This window comes from Amblyomma maculatum, chromosome 2, assembly GCF_055883805.1.
Source record: "Amblyomma maculatum isolate TAMU_Amacu chromosome 2, ASM5588380v1, whole genome shotgun sequence".
Lineage (NCBI taxonomy): Eukaryota > Metazoa > Arthropoda > Arachnida > Ixodida > Ixodidae > Amblyomma > Amblyomma maculatum.
The window spans coordinates 158,769,116-158,796,350 of NC_139345.1; the positions used below are offsets into that span (position 1 = coordinate 158,769,116).

At 43.6% G+C, this 27,235-nt stretch overlaps 2 protein-coding genes across 2 annotated transcripts; both read right to left on the bottom strand.

The window, feature by feature from the left end:
- Positions 1–200: 200 nt before the first annotated feature.
- LOC146200271 (uncharacterized) lies at positions 201–7,537 on the bottom strand. Its single transcript, XM_084592902.1, has 5 exons — positions 7,269–7,537; positions 4,830–4,891; positions 4,616–4,705; positions 3,142–3,168; positions 201–318 (listed from the first exon to the last, which is right to left on the bottom strand). The coding sequence occupies exons 1-5, from the start codon at positions 7,339–7,341 to the stop codon at positions 265–267; spliced, it is 306 nt and encodes a 101-aa protein (XP_084449028.1). The 5' UTR covers positions 7,342–7,537; the 3' UTR covers positions 201–264.
- A 6,042-nt stretch (positions 7,538–13,579) lies between these two features.
- On the bottom strand, positions 13,580–26,827 carry LOC146200272 (uncharacterized). Its single transcript, XM_084592316.1, has 6 exons — positions 26,798–26,827; positions 24,900–25,039; positions 22,203–22,687; positions 19,554–19,846; positions 16,428–16,563; positions 13,580–13,683 (listed from the first exon to the last, which is right to left on the bottom strand). Exons 1-6 carry the CDS (start codon positions 26,825–26,827, stop codon positions 13,580–13,582), a joined length of 1,188 nt encoding a protein of 395 aa, XP_084448442.1.
- Positions 26,828–27,235: the final 408 nt, after the last annotated feature.

The following is a 27,235-nucleotide window of genomic DNA, read 5'->3' on the forward strand; positions in this document are numbered from 1 at the left end:
AATCTCCCGGCGTCAGCACTCAATGTTAGTAATCACCTTGAAATGTTGAATATATAAAACGTTGTAACTTTAGGGGCAACCATCAAGCTTTTATGTGCAAATTTCTCACGTGAACGTGCACGGCGATCAGACATGCACAACAGTTGGCAAGAACAACACATATTTTTTAAAGCATATCGCGTTTATTTCATCACGAGTTCCAAAAGTACTGTTGTGGGCACCATAAAGGAGCGTTGCACACGTTGCCCATCATCTGCAAGCAGTTCAACTTTGCTTGCACTCTGCATAGGCTTTCTTGACAACCTCGACTTCATCAGGCTGAAAGCAAGAAAAATCCAGGGTTTAGAAAAATTCAAACGCATTTCTAGGTAGGCTCTGGTTCCTTGTGAATGCCTCATACATGCAACCGAATTAACGTCAGCTTTCATGTTAGATGTTTTAAGGTACCGAAGTTACTCAGGCTATAATGGACACCGTAGTGCAGGGCTCTGGAAACATCGACCACCTGGGATCTTTTAACGTGCAGAGACATCGCACACTAGACAGCGCCTTGTATCTTGCCTTCATCCAAAGGGGGCGTGGTTGTCGGGATTTTTGTCCACAGTTGTCGAGTGCCTTAATCTCGCTGCCTCGATGCGCGCGCTCCCCTACGCCGTGCAAGAGGGCGCATGAATCAAGGCACCTTACCTTAACCACTGAACCACTGCCGGGGTGCAGACAAACCATGCTCCAAACATGAGCTTTACATTTAATATTATAGCCGTTATTACCAGTCCGTAGGACCGGTTGTTTTTAACTTTGTCGCCTGAGATTTTATTTCAATATTTGAATTTCGGCGGCGGTGTCCACGTTCTAGTGGAGGAGCATATCAGGGCGGCCGTGTTCAGTGCATATTAAAGAAAGTCGTAATGAATAAACTGTCTGTAACTCTACACTATGGCCTCATTTACAGCAGATCTTGCTTTGGGACTTTAAACCCTAGGAACCAAACCAAATCAAACAGGCCAAATTATTCTTTTCAGATCACTAGGAGCGAAATGCGGGTGCACCCGCCACTTGGGGCCCTTTTTGCTGACTATAAAAAGATGAAGAATAAAGAGCGAATAATCGAGTACCAGTAGTGATTTTTTCTGCGGAGCCATTTTCACTTGGGAAAACTATAGTATATGGCAGTTACGGGTTACTGAAGAGGGATAGCGTTGCTTATTTGTAATCATTATTATAAAGTTTTCAAAGGTTGAAATATTGAACTTACGAGTCAAAAGTTGCTATCGGAAGTACGAGCACAGTACAGCACTAGGAGCTTTATCTTATCCGCACGCCTTTTAATCACCTTTTCTGAGCTGGTTGGTTCGTAAAATATATTGTTATATAAAGCTCAATGGGACTTCGTGATGCGATGCGCCGAATTAGAAGTGTGCTACAAATGCATATATATTTATTTCATCATCCGGGATGTTAGGCTGGATACAAAACTCCAAAAGCTGGTTTGAATAGGAATGCGTCTTTAAATGTGCTTCGAACCACGCCGTGCGCAAAATTGGCCTTGTCCGCTCTGTATCGGCCACACGCCCACTTCTCGAGTAAAGCTTGATCAGGCTATCGTTTTTACGGATTTCCATCCGCTTTTTATCCGCCTACTGTGCAGAGGTTTTTTGCGCCATGGTTCATATCCGCCTAATCACTGGCGAGCGCAATGTGCGTGTATATCTTCCAGCAACCACGAGACCAATGAGAAATGTTAAACACTGACTGAGCCGTTTGCGCATCTCCCGGTTAATTTTTGGTTTCTGTTTTCACGCCGTGGGTGCTCGTCCTAGATAGGTATACCCTGGTGATGATGCACGCGTTTAACTAGTCAGGCTGGCTCGACAAACGCTTTTATAATCTACGTGATTGATTCTTTTTTTTTTTTTGACTTCACATAGGCACCCACGTACTGTCGCCAAGAGGATATGACTCTCCATTAAAACTGCGTAGCCCGTTTTATTCTTAGCAGTCGCAATACGCACAATAGCACGGGCTTAACAAGATGAGAGAGCATATAAGCTGATTAGAACAGCACAACATCGGTGTTCTCAACTACGGTTACTCAGTTGTAGAATGCATTGATAATATGCAGGAAAAGAGCAATGAAAAGGCAGCGAAAAGTATAAAAAGGTGAAATCAAGTTTTCGCATCACCGATAAAAAAACAAACAAACTGATACGATTTGTTTTCATTGTTTGCATTGCACTTGTACAAAGCGATCTTAACAGAACCGTCAATGGTGCATGCAGGCTAAATTGATATTTATGCCTTATTCTATTGTTCTTTTTGGACCATGATCACGATTTCTTGTTTGGAGTGTTTTGGGGCGTGTACTTGACAAAGTAATCAGCCCCGACTGCAGCAGTTTAAGAAACAGAAACTCTCTCGCTGTATAAGCAAGTATTACTTCTGTTCCTGAGGGAACGCATAATGCTATCAGGAGCAAACTCTGTCGCTTTGTTCTCCTTTGCTTTATGTCGCAAATGGGACTGCATTCATTTGTTTCTAACAATTGTCGTGTACTTTTATGCAGACAGAAATAAATAAAGAAGAAAAATAAACCGCTGGTTTTGACGTGTCTAAAGCGCTGAATTGGCAGTTGATGGAAGAATGTCTGATTGCAAATAAATGCATAACATTACACCGGCGCATGATTCAATACTGGCTGCGATTATAGTCACTGCCGCTGTACATACTGCACATTTGGTGCATAATTTGGGAATACAAATAAATTTTTGCTGTATCAAAGCATCAAATTCTAAAAGCTTGGAGATGACAAGAACGCTAAAAGCTTCGCTGAATGGAATAATTGAGCTTATTTTGTGTTTTGGCGTTTTAAGCTGAGGCACTTTTTGACAAGCAATGATAGATACAACAGCGCTTTCTAAGGCAATTCCAGTGTGTTCGTGTCGGAGTGTTATCTGAAAGGAATGATTAGGTTAAGAACTCGTAGCATCGTTTCGTTTCTTAATATATGTGCTTATCAACGCTGGCACAGAGGTTGTATAATGCGCTGGACATAAAGTAGATAATAAGGGCACTGGTTTTTCTGCTTAAGAGTTTCGCGAAGTATGTGCAAGCTAAAAGCCGTAGAGGCAAAAACGTACTTACCGTGGCATATGCATTAAGCTTCTCACCCTGCGAAAAAATAAGAATAAATTTTGATTAGTGGTGGGCTTTTTGAGAGATTTTATTGCATGAAGTTTTACAAATTAACGTCTCTGAGCTTTCTGAAGTGTTGCGCCGGCGGTGCCGTCCACATAACACTGGGGTGCCCACCGGTATGTGAGCACGCAGGTGCCCAGCTGTAGCAGAAATACGAGTTTTTCACTCTAGCGAATAGTTATAAAAAAGCTAACTAGTCTTTTCCAAATAATTGTCTCCAGCGAACGAAAAAAAAAAACTGCAGATTAGCATAGGCGACCCTGAACAGTTCTTTATTTATTTGATTCCGCCATGGTTTTCCGTATTCATTAAAACCTTGACTACATAGATGGGACACCCGGGGTATATATTATAAATAGTGTATATATTGTAAAGCTGTCCTGACGAAGGGATACCATTCCCGAAAGTGTCGCAAAATAAACTGTGAAAACGAACTGTCGCGTCTGTCCTAATGTTCTACTTTATTCAGTAAACTGGCCTATTGAAACCTACTGGATCTCTCTCTCTCTTTCTATATATATATATATTGTTTATTGTGTTTATTCGGTAAACCCAGATGGATTCAGCCGCTCAGGAGGAACTCGCTGCGGAGCGTCAGGCGTGACAAATCAGCAAGGCAGCGACCAACTTCTTCGTCCTCGAGTGTGCCAGCACGCGATGCATGGCAGTGGTTATGAAGACGAAGATTGCCACACTACAATATATATATATATATATATATATATATATATATATATATATATATATATATATATATATATATATATATATATATATATATATATATATATATATATATATATATATATATATATATATATATGAGTAATTATTTCATGCACCCAATTTTAGAAACAATGCCTCCCTGGAGACGTGTGAAGCACCCATAACGGAAATAAATGTCGACGCAGTTGGCGCAGCTATGCTTATGATGAGTAAGAGGCACTAACTTCATCATTTCCTCTTCACGAGGCTGTTCACATATATTCGTATGCACGATTCTTCAGTTCTAGGTGCGTAATATTTTGCAGATACTGAGGCAGTGATTTTAAAATTTATTTCATTATGCAAAAGTGCACAATAAATCAAACGGGTATATATTGCAATTCCAAAAAGCATAATGTCGCTTCCATATAAAGCACTTATATTTGCTAGTGCAGTCCCAGAAATTCGCTGTCTTAGAAAACATATAGACTCAGGGCGCTTTTTAAAAACAGTTTTTACACATTCAGGGTACCCTTAACGCGGGCATCGATCCCAATGCCATTTATGTGTAAGCACCCGTTAGAAACCCTGCCTTAGGAACAACAGTGAACACCTTAATAACATTTTAACCGCTAAGCAGTAGAATCATCTTTATGTTAAGGATTTACCTGCGAAAGGGAATTATCTCGGAAAAGTGTCGAAACATTGCACTTACGAAGTCGACGTTGGCATCACATTGCTTCTTAAGGAGCTCAATGACGTCGCCCCCGTGTTTGCTGAGGATATCCTTCGCCTTCCCTGTGATCTGCATGGAAAACATTACAATAAGTAACTAAAGGACCTTTGAGAAAACGCAGATGAAGCTATCCATACGCGCCGTATTTTGCGCTTTCGAGATGTAAAAAGCAGTGAAATTCGCTGAATTGTACCTCGGTGCCAACGTGGTCTCCCATGCACTTTACTAGGGCCATGACCTGGTCGTCGTTCAAGCCTGGAAAGCGAAAAAAAAATGAAAATTAGATGATATATTGTGAAAGCACGTTATTTGAGACGCTGCAATGCGACGAAATTGAGTTCCCTGCAGCTAAGCTTTATTTACTTCTGCGATTCAGAGCAGGTAATGTGCACGTGGAAAGCTCGAACCAAATGACTCAAAGTGACCTTGTACTAAATGATCTTGAAGAGTAAGACTATGTAAATCAGTTAAATGTTTAAAAAGAACGTCCAAATACCCGTGCAAAGATTGAAAAGGCAGATTGGTAGCGCATAATTTGAATCTTCGTTCACTACACCTGGTAATAGTTAGCGCATCAAAGTCAGTTGATCGGTTATGTGCAAATGACCGTAAATGTGTGACATCTTCGCAGGTGTGTAAATAGAACCCATGCATCGCAAGCTGGGTAGCTATGAGAGCTGAAAAGGAAGTAACGTGCGCTTTAAATGGAAATATAGTGTGTTGTTGAAATAAGTGAAAAATGGAAAAACTCTACAGTCTATTTTTTTGCCACTGAAAAGTATTTAGGAGACCGCAGGCTTCATTTCACATGAAAGTAAGGATCGAACCTCTTTCTTCGTGAACCTGTTTTGTCCGCTAGCGCACCGTTGACACGAAAATAACATCCTTTCATAACATGTTTTAGACTACGTTAGTGTAACTAACCAAAAGCGAATCACTTGGCTGCCATCGCTTGTTACAGATGTTCTGGTAAACGGCGCTTATACAGAAGTGAAAGAGCTCAAAGTAGCCCGTATATGTTCCAGTGTGTCAAACAGTTTGATGTCCTTCCTTTCGCGGATATCCACAGTGAATTACACGACACACTAAGCATCACGATATGCTAATGAAAAGGAATGCTATTCTGCGGGATGTGATAAGCTGGATCGATGGAAAAGCACTAAACGATTAGTGAGCATTTTTCTGTATGGAAACTTTCATTGCTCTTTAGCGAAGCTGATGTCGATAAAATTAATTACCTTTCTGGATTTAAAATTCTAAGCGAGGTTAGAACATAAATCTCGACTGGAGCGTCAACATCTACAGTGTCGGTCACACTAACCGTGAACAGGGTGGCATGTGACTTTTGAGTTTTATTCCATGCCGTCTGGCGACACAACGAGGAACGTACGAGCTTGCGATTTTAACATTTGATGAGCTTATTTTCCCTTTGCGAACACCAAGTGATGGATTGCTTGTGGCGTCAGGAAAGCTAGTTAGAAATTTGAAAGCAAAACTTGCGGTCGTTGGATAAACCTCAAGTCAGCGGCAACCGCTACACACAATTCCTTCATGACAGAAAATAATCCTCTTTTAAAGGTTTTCTGATTGCCTAAACGAAAAGTTAGGCACCAGGCAAAATTATGAGGTCAACAGTTCGGTATCTGTGACTTAATTGATGAAGTCAAATATAAAACAAATGGCTTAATTTACCGTTCAGTGAAGTAATACGCATGCTGCGAATCTCTGCCCATAGTTAGAAACTGCTTTGTTTTTTTCATTTCTATCCTATTATAGGAATAGCGTAATCCTCCTGATCCTGCGCAGTTTTAAACCCCGTGGATGTTTTTCGCCTTGTTAGGTGCGCATGTTAACACTACCATTACTATTTAAGATGCGCCACCTGCCTCTTCCTTGGTTTATTGTATAGATATTAGCACACGGTACATTCTTTACCATGACAGAAGGCCAGCTATGGCCTTGCATGGGTAAGATTAATGTAATATCTTGCTCGCCCACAAATTGTCTTGAGGGCTATTAACGTTAGACTTGCTCTTGGTAAAATGTTTACGGCTAGATTAAGGTAGAACATATACATAATAAGATTTTGGCATCATGATTCACGCAAGAAGCAATAAAAGCGTCCGCCAGGGCGAAGTAAAAGGGGTTAAAAATTCCCACTCACCGGAAATCACGTAGATCTTCAAAAGCTGATTTAGAGCTGTTTAGAGCGTCGGATTTCTCTTATCATTTAACCACAGTAGATGCAAATGCTAAATGACGTAAGCGTGTAGTCATTATAGGAGCTTTTCGAAACAGCTTTTCGGATACGCGCCTTTGCATTTTATTTGCTTGAACATAAATTATTGCGGCATTATCTTCGCGCTTGAGGATGCAGGTGTTGGAAAACTAACAAACATGCTGTTTGATAGAATTTTTATGTCCACGCCACGAAGCACAAGAAAATAGGTGGTGTATATTTATTAACTACCGTGATACATTGATGGCTCAATGACGGGGTTCATAAGTTTGCGCTATATGCCGAAGTACACTCCAAAATTGGTTTAGTGTTGCTTCGGCAAACACAAGAGCGTTGAATTAAGAGCATGGCTCGATCGTACAAAGTCAGAAAATAATTTAAGTTTGGTCTTACCGCACAGCTCGTGGGCACCCTTGACGACGAAGGCCCCAGCAACGATGAGTGCGCACACGAACAGCACCTTCATTTTGGACGGGCTGAGAAACCGGAGAGAGACGGGGACTCTAATAGTGAGCTGGACTGAAAACCTTCGTGCTGACAACCGTTATATATGCATGCGCTCTGCAATCAAAAGACCTCGGCTAGAACAATCCCCCACCTCCCTTCCTAGAGCTTACCCTGTGAGATATTTCGCAATATTCTTTAATACTTAGCGACCGGGATTGCATCGTTCTGCTGTCATCTTGAGAACATGAACGTAACAAAGAAACTGGACGGAAACCATAACTAAATAGGACTACTCCTTTCTCTGTGTATATGCTGCAACGCTGTGTAAGCGGAAGCTGTAGCAACGATGACAGGCATGGCGCTTTTCGATCACAGTCTGCTTACGCTCATCCTTCCTGTTTCTTTTTTTCCGTTCTTTTTTTTTGTCACTGTCTTGTCACGCCTAGTTTACCTCGGTGTCATTGGCGCTGCGGTGCGCATCGAGTGCGTGAGCACTGGTTGCGCATTGCAAACCTCGAAGCCTTCTGTCCCTTCCCGGTGAATCATCGCGGTGTCTTTGTGGAAGGGGTTCGCGTGCTGCAATCGGCAAGGGCACTACAGACCACCGCTAACCGCCTTCGCTTCTGTACACTCCATATGTCATAAATACGCTAGGAATTGCATTAAGGCCGGTATCCCAAGCGATTACAAAGGCTAGAGGAAAGAGTTTACGGATAAAGAAATAGTAAGGCCATACACGTAATAAAGGAGAAAGGCTAGAAGCAGTTTTAGGGATGAAAAGAAAGTAAAGCGAAGAACGTAATAAGAAAGACGTTGGCCAAACTGGCGTGAAACTAATTTCGCAGTTCGCCCGTCATGACCGAAAGGCTGCGCATCTCTAGCACTCAAGGGAAACTAAATACACGTACGACTGTTTTTTGTTGACCAAGTGTTGGTTCCGAAGATCATGCAAATTTTTGATGTCATCAATGCGGTACCGAACAGGGTTGTGCTGTTAAAAAATGGCCGTCATATTAGAAATAAGTTTCGTTTATTCAATGGACAGTTCAGCGAAGGGGCAAACTGAACTGAACAGTTTACTGCCTCAAGTACGAAGGAAGTTATCTTAAAGATTGAGTAAATGGCGGCAACTTTGCACACGCCAGTTGGAACAAATATCGTTAAATTTTGTGAGCTGTTATTGGAAGACGTAAAGTTAGGGACGCACGGAGAAGAAAACATTCCCAAAATATTTTTGTAGCTCAAGATATTTCACCTAAAGACAGCCTTGGCACACATAATGATGACTGCTAGGTTGAAACGAAACGAAAAAGTTTGAGAACCCCTGATTTAGACAAGTATGCCACCGTTGCGGCCATACTCCTCACGTGTTGATATGGCAGCATCAGCGCTAAGTAGTTGTTGTTGCTAGCCTCTTGGAAAATGCACATACCCACCATAGGGGGGTAGGCCAAGATGATGGCGTCATTTTCAACTTTCATCTGCGATGCTGTCAGTTTTAGCGGTGGAGCACGCGGCTGCTACCAAGTGTGAGCCCAAGTTAGAAATAGTAGTCGATTATTGATGAATACTTTATTGTTCGCAGAAAGCGCTACATTACTGTGTACATGGATGGATGGATAGATCATAAGAGCTTTCGCCTTTGAAACGGGATGGTGGCAGTTTCCACCACATTAGGATTTCCCCCCGAAGTCTTGAATGCAGCTATAAGCAACTCAACTATTTCGTAAGTTTGGTTATTAAATTTCAATTTCTATCGTTACGTCACCTATCTGCTTTTCAGCCACCAATCTTCGAATAACATTTTGCTGACTTGCACCGTAGATTCATTCAACCGATCACTGGTGTAAACTCTAAGGTCTCAGGGAGAGTGACTGCGTCTCATCGAGATCCGGATAGATACCATCATTAGTTTGTAAGTTGTTTCTACGCACCTACACACACTGCACATGTGTCATCTTCCTGGTTAAATTTCGTATTGTAGCTTCGTGTTCTAGGGCACCAAGATCTAGCTTCAAAAAGTTGGCCACTGCGTATTGAGTTATCAAAGAAATGTTCAGCCTGGGCTGTCTTTCCCCGTTTAGATACATTTCTACAGTCTGCATTGTTTTCATGTCATTTATCTCATTTATTAAAGCGAAAGCCTTTATTGCCTCATCGTTGCCGTCAGCAAAACTGTCACGCTTTTGCGGCGGCTCTGATTGGTCGATGCGGGTTGACTTCATGGAGGTCTCGACCAATCACAGAGCACCACCACAGTATGCGCAAATGCGTGCCTTATATGGCCATATAGCAATCGATGACTAATCAATAAATACTAATTGTATTCAGTCTCTAATTAATTATAACTACTAATTAGTGACAGATGCGTAAATATTTAAATACCAAGCAATGTCGTTCACCCCGTAAAATGAACCACACAACAGTAAACGTAGAACAACTGTGAAGATACAAGGAGCGCGATCTCGTCGCTACCAAGCAGAATTCCCTGAATAAATGCACTCGCAGATTGTGAAAGAGTAGTCGTTCGTTTTGCTCTTAGCGGCATTCATCGCTACATGCGCAACAGTCGCGTAGCAGAGTGCAGCACTCAGGCTTTCACCTTTCATCACTTTAGTCGCCAAATTATCCTCGAATTTTATCTTCTATGTCTTTTACCTGCTGTTTAATGCTCATTATTTATACGACCTTGTGCCCCGAATACTTACTCGTCGATATCCTGGTTATTCCCCTCCATTTTGAGTCAACGATCTTTATGTAAAAGTAGTTATATACTCTAGCTTGTCACCTGATAATGTCAATTTTTCTCAGGCGTTTCTCATGCAATATTTTACTTTGAGCTTCACGTGCTTCGGAAGATGCCCAGCCCATATCATCCCGCCTGGTTTGTCGTTTTGCCACGGGCACCTTGTGCTAATCGTCTAGCAGCTGTCAGATTTATTTCCAATCACGACTATGCCTCTACCTTCAGGCCCCAAACCACATTGCCGGAAGTAAGCTCGGGCATCAAAATTCCTTCCCAATGCCACTCAGCAAATCATACCTGCTGTATCCCCGCAATCCTCTATGTTTCATCATCCCGGCATCTCTTCGCGTTTTTGTAATAACATACTGTTCGTGCTTTCTTGTGTATGACAGTCCTTCGCTTATTCATTCCTCCGGATATTTATATCTTGCCACGCTGGGTATTTCATGGCCTTGTAGTTTAAGCACGTGATTGGTTGAACCATTGAAAATTACCAGACACCACTTACTTGCGTTAAACCTGAAGTCTAGTGTGCCCATTTCATCTTCATAAGAATTAATTGCAGTTTGCAAGTCTTCCTGTTTATCTGCTAGCAGTACAGTACAATATCGTCCTCATGTATTAAACTCGGAAGACGCTGCTCCACAACTTTTTCGCCTAATCTATACGACAGATTAAAACCCAAATTACTCTCTTGTAGCCTTCTTTTCATATTTACCATATAAAGCAGGAACAGTAGTGCTGACAGAGGACAACATTTTTTTTAATCCCTTGCATATCTCTACAGTTTCTATGCTTCATATTCTTTGCGATGTAATTTTTACTCTATTATCTCGGTATATTTCCTGTAGAAAGCCTGTTACCTCCATATTGTACCTTCATCGCTTAATATGCTCCACAAGAGTTCCCTGTTTACGTTGTCTTAGGCCCCGGTTTCGTCTAAGAAGACTAAATATAAAGTTGTTCCCCCCCCCCCCCCCCCCTTGCAGTTTCTATGCATCGGGTAAGAACGAACAGGCTATCATCTAAGCGCCTGCAATTTATAAATCCGTTCTGATGTTATCCGAGTATATTATGACTTTCTACCCATGACTGAACATTTAATTTCATTGCTTGAGTTGCCAGCCCGTATATAACAGATGCTATCGTAATCAGCTTGTAATATTTAATTTGCAATCTACCCCCTTTCTTTTAAAAATCTATTTTATTTTACTCTGCCAACAGCTGTCCGTAATTTGCTAATTCGTTATGATGCTTTCCAAAACTTTCAACAACGCTTTCTTACTTTTTGGTCCAAGCGCGTTAATCAGTTGGATTAAATTTTCGTCCACTGGGGATCTGCATTTAAGAATTATCGATTCCGCCCTTTTCTAGTTTAGATTGGTTAGTTTTAAGCGGCTTTCTATCTCATTGTCATGCGTCACTTCTTTATGTGGGGGGATTACCCTATCCGCCCTCCTAAACGACTCATCTATAACTAACTTAAAGTAGTTTAGAGAGCCGTCTCCGTCTAAATATTTTCCCTCGGTATCTACAGAATTAGTTCCTCATTTCACTGATTCTTTTTACCCAGCCAGCTTATATGCTTCCAGATGTTTCTTGCTCCGCCTTTAGCTGCATCGCGGAGTTCAGCCACGCAGCGATCAGTGGAGTGCTTTATTTTGCATTGGACGAGGGCCTGTACAACTAGCTGTTTTTGTTTGTCGATACGGTTCTCATTTGTGGTCTATTTCCTCCTGAGTGAGTGAGTGAGTGAGTGAGTGAGTGAGTGAGTGAGTGAGTGAGTGAACTTTATTAACTGCTCGGGGATCTTTTTCTTCGCCTCTTCAACCGAGGCTGACGAGCGGTTGGCGCCCCCAGTCCAGGGCACCACTGGCTTTCGCCAGTTTGCGAGCTCTTGTGACCAGGTAGAGCTGAGCCTCCGGGTCAGAGCTGGCCAGCAAAGCCTCCCACTGTCATTCATTTGGGTTTTCAATTTTTTGTAGTTGATGTGAGCTGCATTCCCATGTTATGTGGTACAGGGCAGGGGTCTTCCCGCACCACGGGCACTCGTCTCTGAATGTCGTGGGATGCATTATGTGCAATATGTGTAAATTAATGAAGGTGCCCGTCTGTAGCCGCCTCAAATTTATGGCCTCCTCGTTGCTGAGCTTTTTATGCGGCTCCGGTGGTACTTTCCGCAAGCCTCTGTAGTGTTGTAGTATTGTGGTGTAGTCAGGGTCAAGCGGAATCAGGTCCTCTGTCGCGAGATAGCTGTGCCTTCTTTGCCTCTCGGTGTTCCTTTGAAGCCGCCCGTCTTTATTCGATGTCTTCCCTAGTTTTCTTATTTCACCAACTTCGTGGATTCCTGTTTTCGTACCAGCGGTTGGCTGCTTTACTTTTTAATTTTGTACTCATGAGTTGTTCTACCCGATTGCAATCACTTTGTGCTCTGGGGCGTTTCTCCACTGCTTCCTTTGTATGAGCTGCTAGCAGCGCTTTTGTTAGTCGTATAATTGAGCGTTTTCCTTTTTTCCCTCCTTAATTTCTCTTTTGAAAAGGGGCCCTCAACTGTGAACAAACGCATTTATGATTACTTCCTTGACTGTAAAACTCCTCTTCGTCCATTTATATCTTAGCGAGCATGGTATAAATTCGCTGCAACATTAGGCAACATTCAGTGGTCGTCGTTCTGTTCCGAAATTCCCACGGGATTTGTCCTTCATATTTTGCTTCTCTGTTTACAATAACAAGTCTGGTTCGCTCATAGAAGCCTAACCTTAACTTCCCGTTTGAATCAGTGTATCCATCTAGAATATTCGATGTGGCTGTTGAAGTCTCACAATAGTAGTATAATATCGGCATCACCTCCAAACTGGTCAATATCTCACTGAGACATTTCGCAAGATTTTGTTTACCTGCCTGCAGTGTTCCCCTGTACCAAAATGAACTGCCTCTAGGCATATACATTTACCGAAAATTGTTCCTGACACACATATATGTTATTTGCACGGTGATGTTATTAATTGCAAATTCTTGCCTTGTTTATCAACGTAGCTATAGCTCTTCCTTTCTTCTCTGTTGTTCTAATGCACCCTTTCCAGACGTAGCCACGTAGCCATCAATACACGGGGGATATTCTAGGTCTCTGAGTTGTCTCTCGCATAGATCTCACACGCCTACTTTGTCGTCCTTCAATTTCTGTTCCCATGCAGGGTGTAGCACTGGCTTAAACAATCCTTCTACAGCGAATTCTTCTCACTTTGTCCACCATGTTACTTCCATGGCCTTGGCCCTTGAAGTAAATGGCTAGTATTTTAAGTTTACACGGTCGTCCACTCTTAGCTTGAATATGTGAATATGCGGCATGCGCTTTGCAAAATGCCATTGCATCCGTCGCAGCCGCGCATCGATGCTAGTCCTCAGAGGGACCGGCAGCCGCAACTTCAAGCCACTGTCTCTTCGCTGCGGTGTGCAGATGTGCATCGATGCAAACTAGCTAATACATAGGGGGCCCAGAAGCTGCTCCACGTCATTTGCCTCTTCGCTCCGGTGTGCAGACGCGCATTGAGGCAAAGTGGTCTATGCGTAGAGGAACCAAGAGCTGCTGTGTCATGTCTACCTGTTTGTTACGGTCTGCAGATGCGCAACGAGGCAAAATGGCTGATGTGTAGATGGACCAGAAGCTGGCGCTTAATGTTCTTTGCCTGTTTACTAAGGTGCACAGCCGTTCATCGAGGCTAAGTGGCGGTTGAAGACTGGTTGGTCAGTTTCGACCGTGTGACGGGCGTCAACCAGTGGGACAGTGAGCACAAGCTGCTGCTGCTTAAAGTCTTTTGCCACTTTACTACAGTGCACAGCCGTGCATTGAGGCTAAGTGGCTTGTGCATGGAGGGCCCAGGAGCAGCAGCTTCACGCCTCTTCACTCCGGTGTGCAGATGCGTACTGAGGCAAAGTGGCTTATGTGCAGAGGGACCAGGAGCTGCTATGTGATGTCTGTAGATTTGCTATGGTGCACAGCCGCACATCGAAGCATGATGGCTCATGTGTAAAGGTACCATCAGGTCTTGCTTCTTGTCGTCTGCCTCTTTACCACGGTGCGCCGGCACGCATTGAGTCTAAGTGGCTTGTATCTAGAGGGACCAGGAGCTCTTGCTTCACGTCGTCTGCCTCTTTGTTACGGTGCACAGACACGCATCGATTTTGTAGCGGTTCTCTTCTTGCTGCCTTCAACACCACATCGGAGCCCATTCTTCTGTGCCGCGGCTCTACTGTTGCATCAGTTGCTTCCGCCCAGCCTGTCGCTCTTCTTCCCATTTCCACCTCTGATCGCTCTGATTCATCCCCTGCCTCGCTCAGTGCAGCACTTCGCCACACAATCAGCACCGACCTGACAGCAGACCAGACAGACGCATTGCTCGCTATATTGAACAAGCACGCAGACCCGTTCGATGTCAATTTCGGCGCATTGGGTCAACCCGCTGCAGCAACGCATCGCATCCACACTGACGGATCAGGCATAGTTAGGCGCCAGCCATATCGTATGCCTTCAACTGAGCGCAAGGTTATTCAGGAAAATGTTCGTGACATGCTTGCACGCAACATCATATGCCCATTGTCCAGTTCTTGGTCACCGCCTGTTGTTGTTGTGCTAGTGCAAAAAAAAAAGCCGGTTCAGTTTTGTGTAGATTTCCGTGCTCTGAATAGAATCACTCACAAGGATGTGTATCCCCTCCCACGAATTGACAACGCCCTCGACTTTTTACAAGGTGCCCAATTTTTTTTCAGCCTTGACTTAAGATCAGGCTAATGGCAGATCTCCATGCATGAAGATGATAAAAGGAAGACCGCTTTTGCAACACCCAACGGTTTATACGAATTCAATGTAATGCCATTTGGACTCTGCAACACTCCTGCTACGTTCGGGCGCATGATTGACACAGTTCTCCGCGGCCTCAAATGGAAAACATGTCTCTGTTACTTAGGCGACATCATTTTCTGATCATTTTAGTCGTCTCGATAAAGTTTTGACAGCTCTTTCCAGTGCCGGCCTACAGCTAAACACGAAGGAATGCCATTTTGCATTGAAAATCTATTAGTTCTTGGCCATCTCGTAGGCAGCGAAGGAAATAAGCCTGACCCTGAACAAAATCGCTGCTGCGCTGCACTTTCCCCACCCGACTAGGGTCAAAGATCTCCGCAGTTTCCTCGGCTTGGCATCATACTTCCACAAATTCATCCGCGATTCAGCCTCTATTGCCTCACCTTTACATGCGCTTCTTCACACCGATATGCCTTTCGTCTGGTCTCTTGCTGCGAAGAAGCATTTGAAATTCTGAAGCGTGCTCCGACTTCGGGTCCTATCCTCTGCGATTTTGATGACAAAGCTCCGGCTATTTTGCACACCGACGCCACTAGCCATGGCATTGGCGCTGTCCTTCTGCAACGCCAAGACATCTCTACAGAAAATGTTGTTGCCTATGCACACCGAACTCTGACTACTGCGGAACAAAACTGCACTATTACCGAGCAAGAATGTTCATCTGGGCTGTTCAGAAGTTTCATCCTTACCTGTACGGCTGTCACTTCACGGCCATCACTGACCACCACGCCCTATGCTGATTATCCTCTTTGAAAAATTTGTCCGGTCGTCTCGGGCGGTGGATCCTCTGCCTTCAAGAGTACGACTTCACTGTCACTTACAAATCGGGCAAGAAGCACAAGGACGCCGACGCTCTCTCTCGTTGCCCTATTGCTTCGCCATCGCAACACATGTCCTCACATTCCTCTCCTGTCCCAACGGAGTCACGCGATTTAAACTCTACAGTTATCCACTCTTTATTTGAGCGCCGCCTCTATTGCTCCCATGCCAGACATAGACTGTAATCTGGCTCACCACCAGAGTGCTGACCCTTACTGTCGAAAGCTGATTGATGGTCTCACCGGTGTTATGAGACCTCCAAATGCCCGTCTTTGTTTTCGGCTCAAACATTTCAAGTTACAGAATGGCACATTATTTTGGCACAACTACAGCCCACTGGGCCACACCTGGGTTCCCGTAATTCCTTCTTCCCTGCGTCCTCAAATTCTACAAGGATTTCACAACGACCTTACCGCAGGTCACCTTAGATACCACAAAACCTACGACCGCATCAAAAGTCGTTTCCTCTGGCCTGGCCTTTCAACCTCACTATTGAAATATGTAGTGTCTTGCATCCCTTGTCAACGCTGCAAGCGGTCTACGTCGCCTCCTGCCAGTCTCTTACAAGCTCTCCTATGTCCTTTCACGCCTCTCAAGTCGTCGGAATAGACTTATATGGCCCCCTGCCCTTGACTCCAGCTGGCAACTGCCGAGTCGTTACTGCCGTTGACCACCTCACCCGATACGCTGAAGTCGCACCACTTCCTTCCACCTCCGCTTCCGAAATCGTCAACTTCTTCATCCACACCATACTTCTCCACGGCGGCCCTCGCCTCCTCCTTAGCAATTGTGGTAAGTCGTTCCTCTCCACCGTCCTTGCCGCAGTGCTTCATGCTTCAGGCACAGTGCACAAAACTACATCTCCTTACCACCCTCAGACCAATGGTCTCACTGAACACTTTCATCGCACCCTTTCTGATATTCTATCCACCTATATTCACCCTCAGCACAACAACTGGGACTCTTTACTCCCCTTTGTCACCTTCGCCTACAACACTGCCGTTCAACAAACCACCACCTACTCTCCATTTTTTCTTGTTTATGGCCACCACCATACCTTCTCACTCAAAGCATCTTTCTTCTCAGTTTCCACTCCTTCTGCCGCACCTTCCCATGAACAGTTTGTGTCTCGTATCACCCACTGCCGTGATTGTGCCCGCCTTCAAACTGAAGCCACTCAAGCTTCCAGGGAAAGCACATATGATACAACCCATCGCTCAGTGTCTTTCAGCCCTGGAGACGAAGTGCTACTCTGGACATCTACTCGCATCCCCGGCCTGTGTGAAAGGTTTCTGAGCCGTTTTATTGGCTCGTACACGGTTCTAGAACAAACTTTTCCAACTATCTCATCACACCTGCATCGCCTGTTCGCGATCACCGGTGTCGCGGCACTGACACCGAAGTAGTGCACATGTCGCGTTTTAAACACTAACTGCCGACCTTAAGCTATAATTTACGACCAGGATGGTCGCTTTCGTTTTGGAGGGGGAAGGTTGTAAGCAGTGTGAGTGAACTTCATCTTCATCTAAGTGTAATCATTATCAAGTCGTGGGAAAAAGACGAAGTGGTGATGAGCTGGGGCTAGTCAGTAGCTGCTGCTTCGGCTTATCTGAAATAGAAAGGTGAATTCGCTGGTGCGACTGTCTGCCTCACGAGATATATATATATTATAATGTAATGAGCACCTTGTTCTCCCTGCATTTGTTTGCTGATTAGCCTAATGTTTGCCATATGGGCCTTGTTTCTGAAAGCCTTGATGTCGCAGGTAGCGCCCAGCTCCCACTCTTCCTTTAAGTTGACATTCCACATGACAGCTGAGGACCACCGACAAGGGTGGTTCTGGTGAGCACCGTCAAGTGTAGGTTACACGCCACACAAATATTGAGCAAACTTGAACACTGAATAACCACTATTGTAGCTTAGTTGATAAGAGTACCAGACACTATATTCGAGGTTCACAGGTTTGTATCCCACCAGTGACCTGTGGTTGTTTTTTTTCTTTCTAATCAATTATTTACAAGATTTTATTGGTATTTCACATTTATTGACACATACACAGGCACACACACAGATCAGTTAGACTAGCTTTTTACTCGGCTAACATCTGGTTGTTTCGTTCTTCTACCTTCCAGACTGTTACCGTCATCATTGATTGATCCTTAAAGACCTTGAGCGGGCATTATTTTTGGGGAAGCAAGGACTAGTAGAGAATGTTCATTGTCGTAGATTTTTTATACAATGGAAAACAAACAAAAAGGCATGGTAACAACATTGCAATACAGTGCATAACAATAGAACAATGCAAAAACCAAATGGTCAAGGGCACCAGTGCATTCATGTCAGCATATGCTTACACATTAAGGCGGTTTATAGAAGCACAATATGCACAAAGTAGTACGCAGACAAATGACAGGTCGTATATGTTAGTAAAATTTGAGAGAGCGAACAAAGCAAAACTCACTTTTGAGGCTACGCAGACAAATGACAGGTCGTATATGTTAGTAAAATTTGAGAGAGCGAACAAAGCAAAACTCACTTTTGAGGCTACAGTAAGGTAGTTAAGAAAAATTTAAGTCAAAATGCTGCTCATTTTAATTTAGCAATTTGGACAGATATTAACAGTCTAAATTTCAAGTTCAGACATTCCTGGACTATAGATTTCGGAATCGAATTCCATTCATCAATGGCCAGTGGCAAGAGAGACCTATTGAAGGTATTTGTGTAGCCTGTTATTAACCTTTTCAAAATTGGCCAACGGGCACTGCCATATTGGAGACTGGGCTGTGCTCATAACACAGAAAAAAGCTGCGGATTCTGCGGAAGGAACCACCACCGGCCTGAATGTTTCACGTTTGGCCTCAGACCTCCTGGAGGCCAAACGTGAAACGTTCAGGCCGGTGATGGTCCCTTATTTTCATAATGTGTCACACCATATGAAGAAGATAGCAAAGAGGCATTCTATCCCTAAGCTCTGCTCCCGCACGTGCAGTGATGGGCGTCTTGGCTGCCAAATCAGGCACCGAACTACTCATGTTCTTTGCACCATTGGAGTGGTGTATTCCATCCCACTTTCCTGCGGGAAGACGTACATCGGGCAGACTGGCCGCTGTATTAATAAGCGACTGAGGGAGCATGCGCTAAATGTTAAGAAAGATGACAAAGGTGTTCATCTCGTGTCCCATATTCTTGCTTGCGAGTGTGCACCGCGATTTCATGAGACGACGATTCTTGGCAGAAGCAAAAATAAACACGCGGTTGGCACTTGAAGCTTTTCATATCAAGAAAGAAGGCGAAAACTGTATTAGCGATATTAGCTACAACCAATGGTAGCTGACGGTAACAAACTGGATTCCAAAGGCAGGAAAGCGTAGCAGGGGGAGGCAGAAAGTTAGGTGGGCAGATGAGGTTAAGAAGTTTGCAGGTGTCAAGTGGATGCAGCTAGCACAGAACTGGGTTAGTTGGAGGAATATGGGAGAGGTCCTCGCCCTACAGTGGGTATAGTCTGGCTGATGATCACGATATGTAGAATTTTTATAGCCTTTGCCTATTACCTTATAAAATGAATTGGAAGCTAATGCTGTATTTTTATTACATAGTCTTTGGGAATTATTATTTAAAAACTGTGGTGGTGAAAATTTATAAGTTGATTTGTGTATGCAACAGGTCAGATTAAATTTGCAGAACGTTTCATTTTGTTCTCCCCCTTTCCAACAGAGCAGGAAAGAGGCAAGACCAATTCACAATTGTGCACCTAACTGTAATTATGACTTGGCCCGTTATGAACACTATGCACATTAATGCTTACATGAGCACCACCGAAGCACGTTGGGTAGCTCTGCTTGAGCAGGCCAAAAGCAGCTTTGTAGCTCTCGGTGCTTTGAGAGCTGTGCAGCAGGACCGCTAGCGGCAGCGCTCCAACCACGGTCGCTGCAAGCACCAGCGTTACGCTGCTTTGGGACTCATCGCATGAGGCTGTGCTGTCGATGAATATAATCTCCTTGGCAGAAGTCAGCCCTTGCGTCCTCTTCATTATTTGGGTGACTATAAGAGCTGCCCAGCTGGTACCATCTTCAGATTTTGTGATCCTGACATCGATCCCTGCGAAAGGTGACACGTGCTTTTAACCTTGTACTATCGGCTGTGTCAATGCTTCATGTGACGTAACCAGAACACTATTTTCGTACAAAATAATAGAGACCTTTCTTTAGATCCAAGCAGGGAGGTAGAAAATAAAAGCAAAATGCAATGAGAAGGCAAACATTAATTAAAAACATGAAATAAAATTGCAGTATACGACAAATGCATTTTCTAAAATATGCTATAAAGTTTGTTGCCAATGGTAATCAATACCATTTGTAGAGGTAGAGCTTGCCACTCGGAAATTGTTCTTAGAAAGTGAAACTTCAGAGCATTAGTATGCATTAAGTGTGGTGTTCATCTGTGATTATGATGACAACAATTTCTGAATTTTTCTAAAACTTTAGGTAGGTATATACAGGCCAAGAGAGATGCCTAGTATGGCATGATTTCATTGTGGAGAAAGGGTAAGGCTGACAGTCACTGAAATGAAGGAAAGCATTAGGGAGAATATTTATATCATCTCCTAATTTGTGGTGTTGATCAATGCAATTATTTCTTTTGCCTGAAAGATAATTTATTAGAGAGTAGAAATGTGTTCACAAATGACTATATGGGGAAGGCAGCAATTGTGCGAGAACCGCCTGTGCTTCTGTGATATCAGGAGCAGTAAGACCCTCTTTGGTCCCACCCTTGTTGTGTAGCAAATGGCCTCCGTTTAGGTTATTTACTTATTTTTGACCGGAAATAATGTGGTGCCTGCATTAAATTAACACATGAAAATAGAATGAAGTGTAAATAATAGGTGGTAATGAGAAATTTTATTTCGGATTCTCAAATGAAAGCAGTAGTAAATACAGCATGAAAAGAAAATTATGTAAATATTCTGAGACACAAAACATTGCTGTTATACTACATGACAAACCTGTAAGCTTCAATTCCGTGTGTAAGAAAGACTCCAGCCTACCAGAAAGCACAATTGCTATCTGGCTAACACTACGACCCATTACTACAGCAACAACCAGATAGGCAGGGATATTTTTGAAGCTTACTGCATTGCTAAGAAGCCGGTCACATGTGTAGCATAACAGTCTTTTGTGTTACAAGGAAATGAGATAGCCTTCATTGATAAGTGCCTTTCACTGCAGCATAATCCTTGATGTTTTGTTTTGGTTTCGCACATTTCACCGTATATACTTTCTAATAAATCTTAAGTTGTTAGACAGCACCCGTGTCGTCCTCTCCTTTCTCTCTTTTGCACTTTTCCACAATGTGAACTACTTTTAACCCACCCAATACAGTTTACTGTTTATCATGGCTTTCCACACATAATTTTTAAAACCGATTTTTAATAGGGCGCCCTTGCTGAGCAGATATGCGTATATAATTGAGGGCTTTGTAGAGCTGTGCATGTAACAAAAGTCAGAAGTCTCTGGAATCATGGAAAACACGCAGAGGAATTTCTTTTTTTATTTTGATAGTGTGGTTGATTGAATTGGGAAGTTTTTCATAAATGATATTTTAGATGTCGGATCATTAAACAGGACACAAAAAAGACGAAATAATTACTGTTTGTGCTATCCAGGAGTAAGGTTTCACTGCTGGCAAACAGTTATCAAGCTAATGACTGCAAACACCTTTTATAGGCTATTGTACACTTTCTTTTATGCCTTGTTTGCACCGTATCATTCTTATGGTGCATTCACCCTTTTTTTCACCTTCATATCACGAGATTTTGCATTTCACTTAGTATAAGCCATGTTCACCTTATCCAGCAAGTAACATGGCAATCATATGGTGTCTATGAGGCTGTGAGAAATTCATGGTTTTGAATCTTAGCCATTCAATCTTTTTTCTGGGGTATTTTATGTGACGCAGTACAAACACAGACATGTCACTTTATATTGCTCTTGCCAACTTAACATGTTATACCCACTATCAACTCTCACAGGCTAGATGCATGCTCATGACAAGTTTAAGATATGAAAATATTCACTGCAGCTTGTAACGCTAAAACATTAAATACCACATGAAACCAGTGGGATTTGTCTACATTGCATTTTCATGCACCAGGCCTATTACTATGTTAGCGGCTCCTGTGGCAGGCACAATGTTCACGAGACAGAGAACTGACTGTTTGGCCTGCAAATCTCAAAGTTCCAGGTATTGAAAAGTGGAGACTAACATGGCCATTGCTCCGAAGCTTTATGGTTAAAGCCTGACGTGGCCTCTAGAAGGGAAAAGAAAACTGTAATGCAACCTCAGATGTCGGCCTTTCCAGGCTGCAACAACGTTATGGATTTATGCCCTGAGGCTATAAAATCGCAAAAAAAAAATTTCTCCATCACATAGTACTGTTGAGCATATTGCAACTTACCGTTATGAAGATAGGCTGGTGCCTTTTCAGCCAGCTTAGTCAAAGGATCTGCAGTACTGCCAAAGTGTTCCTTCCGCCAGACCCGGTACCAGTTGTAGACTGTGTTGGCACTCGGGTTTACAGCACCACTCGCCAGTTTTTCTAGCCCGTCATCCTCTACTTCCAGCTTTCGTTGGTGTAGTGCTATGGCCTCTGCTGGGCTGTGGCCATCATTAAAGTAGGAATGAAATGCTGCCCGAGTGTCAGACGTGCTCCGCAGCAACCGCAGGCCATCCGCGCAGTCAGTAGCATGATTATGGTCATCCATGACCCTGATGACAGCAGGCAGCGGCACAGTTCGCTTCAAGAAGCCATCCCTCTTCTTTGTGTCCTTTGTGACTTTCTTGACTTTTATGTCAACGAAGGCTGGGCAGTTTGTAGCGTTCCGGCCAGCAGTCTTGTTGCGACTGCTATGCTGGCATCTCCACCTTTTGTGGAATACAATCCTAGGGAAAAAATGGGGGGCTATAAGAATGGCTTCAAAATAGTCACAAGCAAAAGCTATGGGAAGTATGGTTTGACATGCTTTAGCAAGGTTGTAGAGGGGGTTTGCATTAGGGGGATGCTCAAGCTTCACCTTAAGAGGTAAAAAGCAAAGCCTCAATTGCCTGCGAAGTTCTCGGCGAATAACCATGCATTACACCAGTGTTGAGTGCTTTATGGTACGGTTAAAAAATATTCTTATAGCAGCTGTCCATAGGCCACTATTAGGATACAAAACCCAATTTTTTGAATTAATGAAAACTTTGTTGTCAAGCCTCCATTCAATGCAAGGAGCCTTCTTAGTTATGGGTGATGTGAATATCAATATGCTTGGTGAAGATTCATCTTCTGAGTGCCTAGAAACCATACTTCGCGCTTCCACTTGTTCGAATATAATTTCCTTGCCTACCCATGTTACCGATACCGGTGCCACACTTCTAGATATCTGCATTACCAATTGTACATTGTGACCAGTGCTTATCAGGTGTGCTTTCCCTTTATATCAGTGACCACATCCCAGTTTTTACATGTATCCCGACATGTATTAATGACGTGCAATTTGCCTCTTTCACCGAAACTGGTCATGTACGCTGATGACACAAATATTTTTTTCTCCGCACAAACCTCTACCAAATTGAACACTGTCATAAATAGTTATTTGAGCAAACTTTGAATGTTAAAAATGCTAAATGTATTATTTCGAGCCTCATAACAAAGTCTGTGACACTGAGCTAGTCCTACACTTTCAAGGTGCAGCATTGCAGTGTGTGACTTCAGAAAAATTTGTAGGCGTCTGGTTTGAAGAAACCATGTCGTGGAACACACATGCTAGCAAGTTGGCGATAGAATTAAGCAAAACAGTTGGCTGTCTCTATAAGCTGAGAGGATTACTTCCAGTAAAGCTCAAAAAAGCAATATGTTTTGCTAATTTCTACTCTAGTCTTTCATATTGCATTTTAGTTTGAGGAGCTACAACCATCCATAATTATAATAAACTAGAGCGGCTACAAAAAAAGGTGCTACGAATTCTTGACAACTTTTATGGAAACCCTAGCCAGCTATTTACTGATCGCTTGTTTACTAAACATCATATGCTTAAAGCAACTAAATTATATGATTACAAACTGTCTTTCTATATGCATAAATGTACCCCTCCAAATGATACACACATCCCTTGCATGCTTACAGCTTACGTAGGGAAGTAAAACCAGTGCCACATACATGAAAAAAAATTATGGCCGGGCCACTCTTGACTACCGCATACCATCACTTTATAATAAACCTAAAGCCCACATTGACTTTACTGCTCCACCTAGCGCATTTAGACACGAATCAACAAATTTTATGATGAGGCAATGAATATTACTGTGATGTTCATATTCATTTATGATATCTGATGTGTGTATAATTCTTTAGGAAGTGTAAACGCTGCTTTTGCTCTCATGTTCATATCCATTTTTATTGTGCTGTGAAATGCACTGCGAGATGCTGCTGTAGGCCCAGTCAAGCTGTCTGTGGTAGCTTTTTCCATGGGGGACCCCCGACTTGTAGGTTGGAAATAAATTGGAAAGTAGAATGCCCCACCACTTTTTATTATGTTTTTTATATATTTTTACTTTAAGTGTGTTTTGGGGGAAAGTAAGGTGCAGGTTTTCGGTGGGCATCTGCACCAGGTCATACTGCCGTTTCATTCTGCGATTGTTAATAATAATAAGTGGTTTATGGGAAAAGAAAGTTGCAGTATTTGTCTTTTTCTGTGGACACCTAAAAATAAAGATTAGTTTTTGGCGTAAGAAAAGTGCGGTATGTCCACTCAAGGTCATTTGGATGATGCCAGGCGAATTCAAAGTTGCATCCCAAGAAGTAGAGCTTACAATCTAAAAATATAAATTTACATTCCAGCATAACTAAGCAGACTTTTGTTTCAATTCATATATTAGAAAAATGATACATTGAAATTACACTATACTCATTTATTCTTCATTTAAGAAGCCACATTAACTTGTGCATTATGATGCTGGGCCATCAACAAATTGAATGCACAGATACTATCACACAAAATGAAACAACCAAGAACTTTCAGTTCAGTAGAGAGAACATTGGGTGTAAGCAAAATTAGTTAATCAAGAGAAAACTACAAGGAACGAGCACATGCCAAGTCAGGTAGTAAAATACCTTTTAGGATCGGCCACTTCCCAGTCGACTACCCACGACGTACTCGTAGCATTGCTGTAGCTGCTCAGCCACTCGTACGCGTCCCCATCAGTGTTGAGGGCGACACGAAAGCATTTGACGTTCTCTTCTGCTGCAGCGCGCTACGACAATGAAGCCGGTAATGCAGGCAAAAAGTTCAGCAGAAGCCAAGAGCGCGCGTACGGCGCTACACGAACGAAAAATTCAGCAGCAGCCCGAAGCGTGCACAGTTCAGCAGAAGCCAAGAGCGCGCGTACGGCGCTACACGAACGAAAAATTCAGCAGCAGCCCGAAGCGTGCACACGCGACGTTACCCGGCAGGTAGGCAGTGAAGCGCACAAACGACGTTACAGGGCAAAAAACGTTCAGCAGCAGAACGTCCAGAAGCGCGGCGACAAAAGGCGCGCGCGCGCAACACCCAACAAGCGAGAGGTGCAGGGAGCAGGACGTCCAGAAGCGCGGCGACAAAAGGGGCGCGCGCGCAGCACCCAATGAGCGAGAGGTGCGGGGAGTGATAGCCGCTGGCCGGAACAGCCCGCTTTCTTCGTCTCTTCTGTCATTTGTCTCTCGCGGAGCCACCGTCCCAAGCAAACCCAAATACGCGAGCGGCCCACGCGGTGTGGTCCTTCTCTGTTGGACAATAAAAGTTTTCAACAACAACAACTCAATGCGCGCGCTCCCTCCCCTCTAACGACCTGTGCAGGAGGGGCAGTTGCCACCTATGGCCGCTAGTCTCCGGGGCGCTGCGAGCCAACCCCGCTTCGCTCGATGGGGGCCGATAAATGTTCTCGAGGTAGCCTCGGCGCGCGCTGTTTGAGACATTTGCATAGAGTTGCTGGACGGCCGCTCTCAGCGCGTTGAGCAAGAACATGACAACCGTGTCTTATGCAGCCACGACGTGCAAGTGGGGGCTATAGTATATGTGGATCTGAAAACACTGAATTTGGCATTGTGTGAGGGCGCATATTATCAGCTGGCACAGCTGGATCATTTGCGACTGGCAGGAGTAAAAGTGAAGCAAGAAAGAAATCAGCGTTAGCAATCATTTATTTTCCTCTTAAAGGAGCCGCGAAGCGCTTCGTAATATGATATCGGTTATGCTTCAGGTCACTTCTTTATGTCACAGGGATACTAGCTCAAAAAGAATTACAAGAATCGGTGCACAGGAACGGGAGTTATTCAATGAAGAAATTTAAAAATAGAAGCAAACAAAAAACTGCCCTCAACTCAAATTTTGCGGGGCTTCCCATTCCCATTTCGCTTTCCCATTGACGTCATTGGGTGCGGCCAATCAAAAGAGGCAAACCGATGACGTCGCGGAAGTTATCACTGCATGGTTGCCTGTTTGCTTTAACTCGTTCCTGCCAAGGATGGCAGCGTCGTTTCTATGGTTACAAGGAACACGTGGGCGTAAGTTGACAGCGTCGCGTCGCTCCCATGTTGATAAACAGGTGGATGGTCAGTGACGCTTCACCATCCGATATCAGCACTGCTAGCACCTTAGGAGTGCATAAGAAGTCACCGTAAATGGACTTGCCAGACTAATCGGAACTCAAACGCGAGATATCGCGACGGAGCGACGATCTGCGCGTTATTCCGTGCGGGGATACGCCGAAAGGGGACGAACAGCAGCCGACCAGCGTCGTCGCGTTACAGTGGTCGCGTCCACCGCGCGGTGTTGACGACGATCGCCCAGCAACGCTGCCAGACCACCACCAAGCTGACGATGCGCACTGGTAAATATGAACCGCAGCACTTTTTTTGCATCTTTCTTGGGACTGAAACGAATTCTTGTAGAATGCAGTGGCTCGATTAGATCGTTTCCGCCAAGTCGTTCTCGGTACGCAGGCACGCCTCGCGAACTTCGAAAAACAACATACGTGTATATTGACGAAATGTGCCTTGTCCATATCGCGATTAAAAACGTGGTGATAGAGCCACTGTGGTAACATTACGTTCAATTTTAACCCCGGAAGTCACGCGAGCGGAGAAAACACCACACTGATGACTTGAAACTGTTGCTGCGTCCAGGTGTACGGAGCCTCTGTGCTGCCGAGATGTTGAGCCATGTGGTTCCACATTAAGGACGTTTGAACCTTTCCAACATGTGTGCATGCTGTAAAAGCACAGTATTTCACTGGATTCACTAGTGCAGCTTACTCATTTATTATCATTGCATATGTGTAGAAAGCACTATCAGTAATGTAATGACTAATCTATAGCAGAACTTATTAGATCTATGTACAACCTTTTCTTTCATATTTTTTTATTCCCTGAGGCGAGAAAACATAAAAAAAAAACACTCTACATAGGGTATT

Excerpts from the sequence above, each read along its gene's own strand:
- LOC146200271 (XM_084592902.1), bottom strand. The coding sequence starts at position 7,341 with ATGAAGGTGCTGTTCGTGTGCGCACTCATCGTTGCTGGGGCCTTCGTC. Across the intron at positions 4,706-4,829 it reads GAGACCACGTTGGCACCGAG|ATCACAGGGAAGGCGAAGGA; the intron begins GTACAATTCAGC and ends TTTTCCATGCAG. Across the intron at positions 319-3,141 it reads AGCTTAATGCATATGCCACG|CCTGATGAAGTCGAGGTTGT; the intron begins GTAAGTACGTTT and ends TCTTGCTTTCAG.
- LOC146200272 (XM_084592316.1), bottom strand. The coding sequence starts at position 26,827 with ATGGACAAGGCACATTTCGTCAATATACAC. Across the intron at positions 25,040-26,797 it reads CACATTTCGTCAATATACAC|CGCGCTGCAGCAGAAGAGAA; the intron begins GTATGTTGTTTT and ends TCATTGTCGTAG. Across the intron at positions 16,564-19,553 it reads CGTGCTTCGGTGGTGCTCAT|GACGGTGGAGAGGAACGACT; the intron begins GTAAGCATTAAT and ends CACTGCGGCAAG.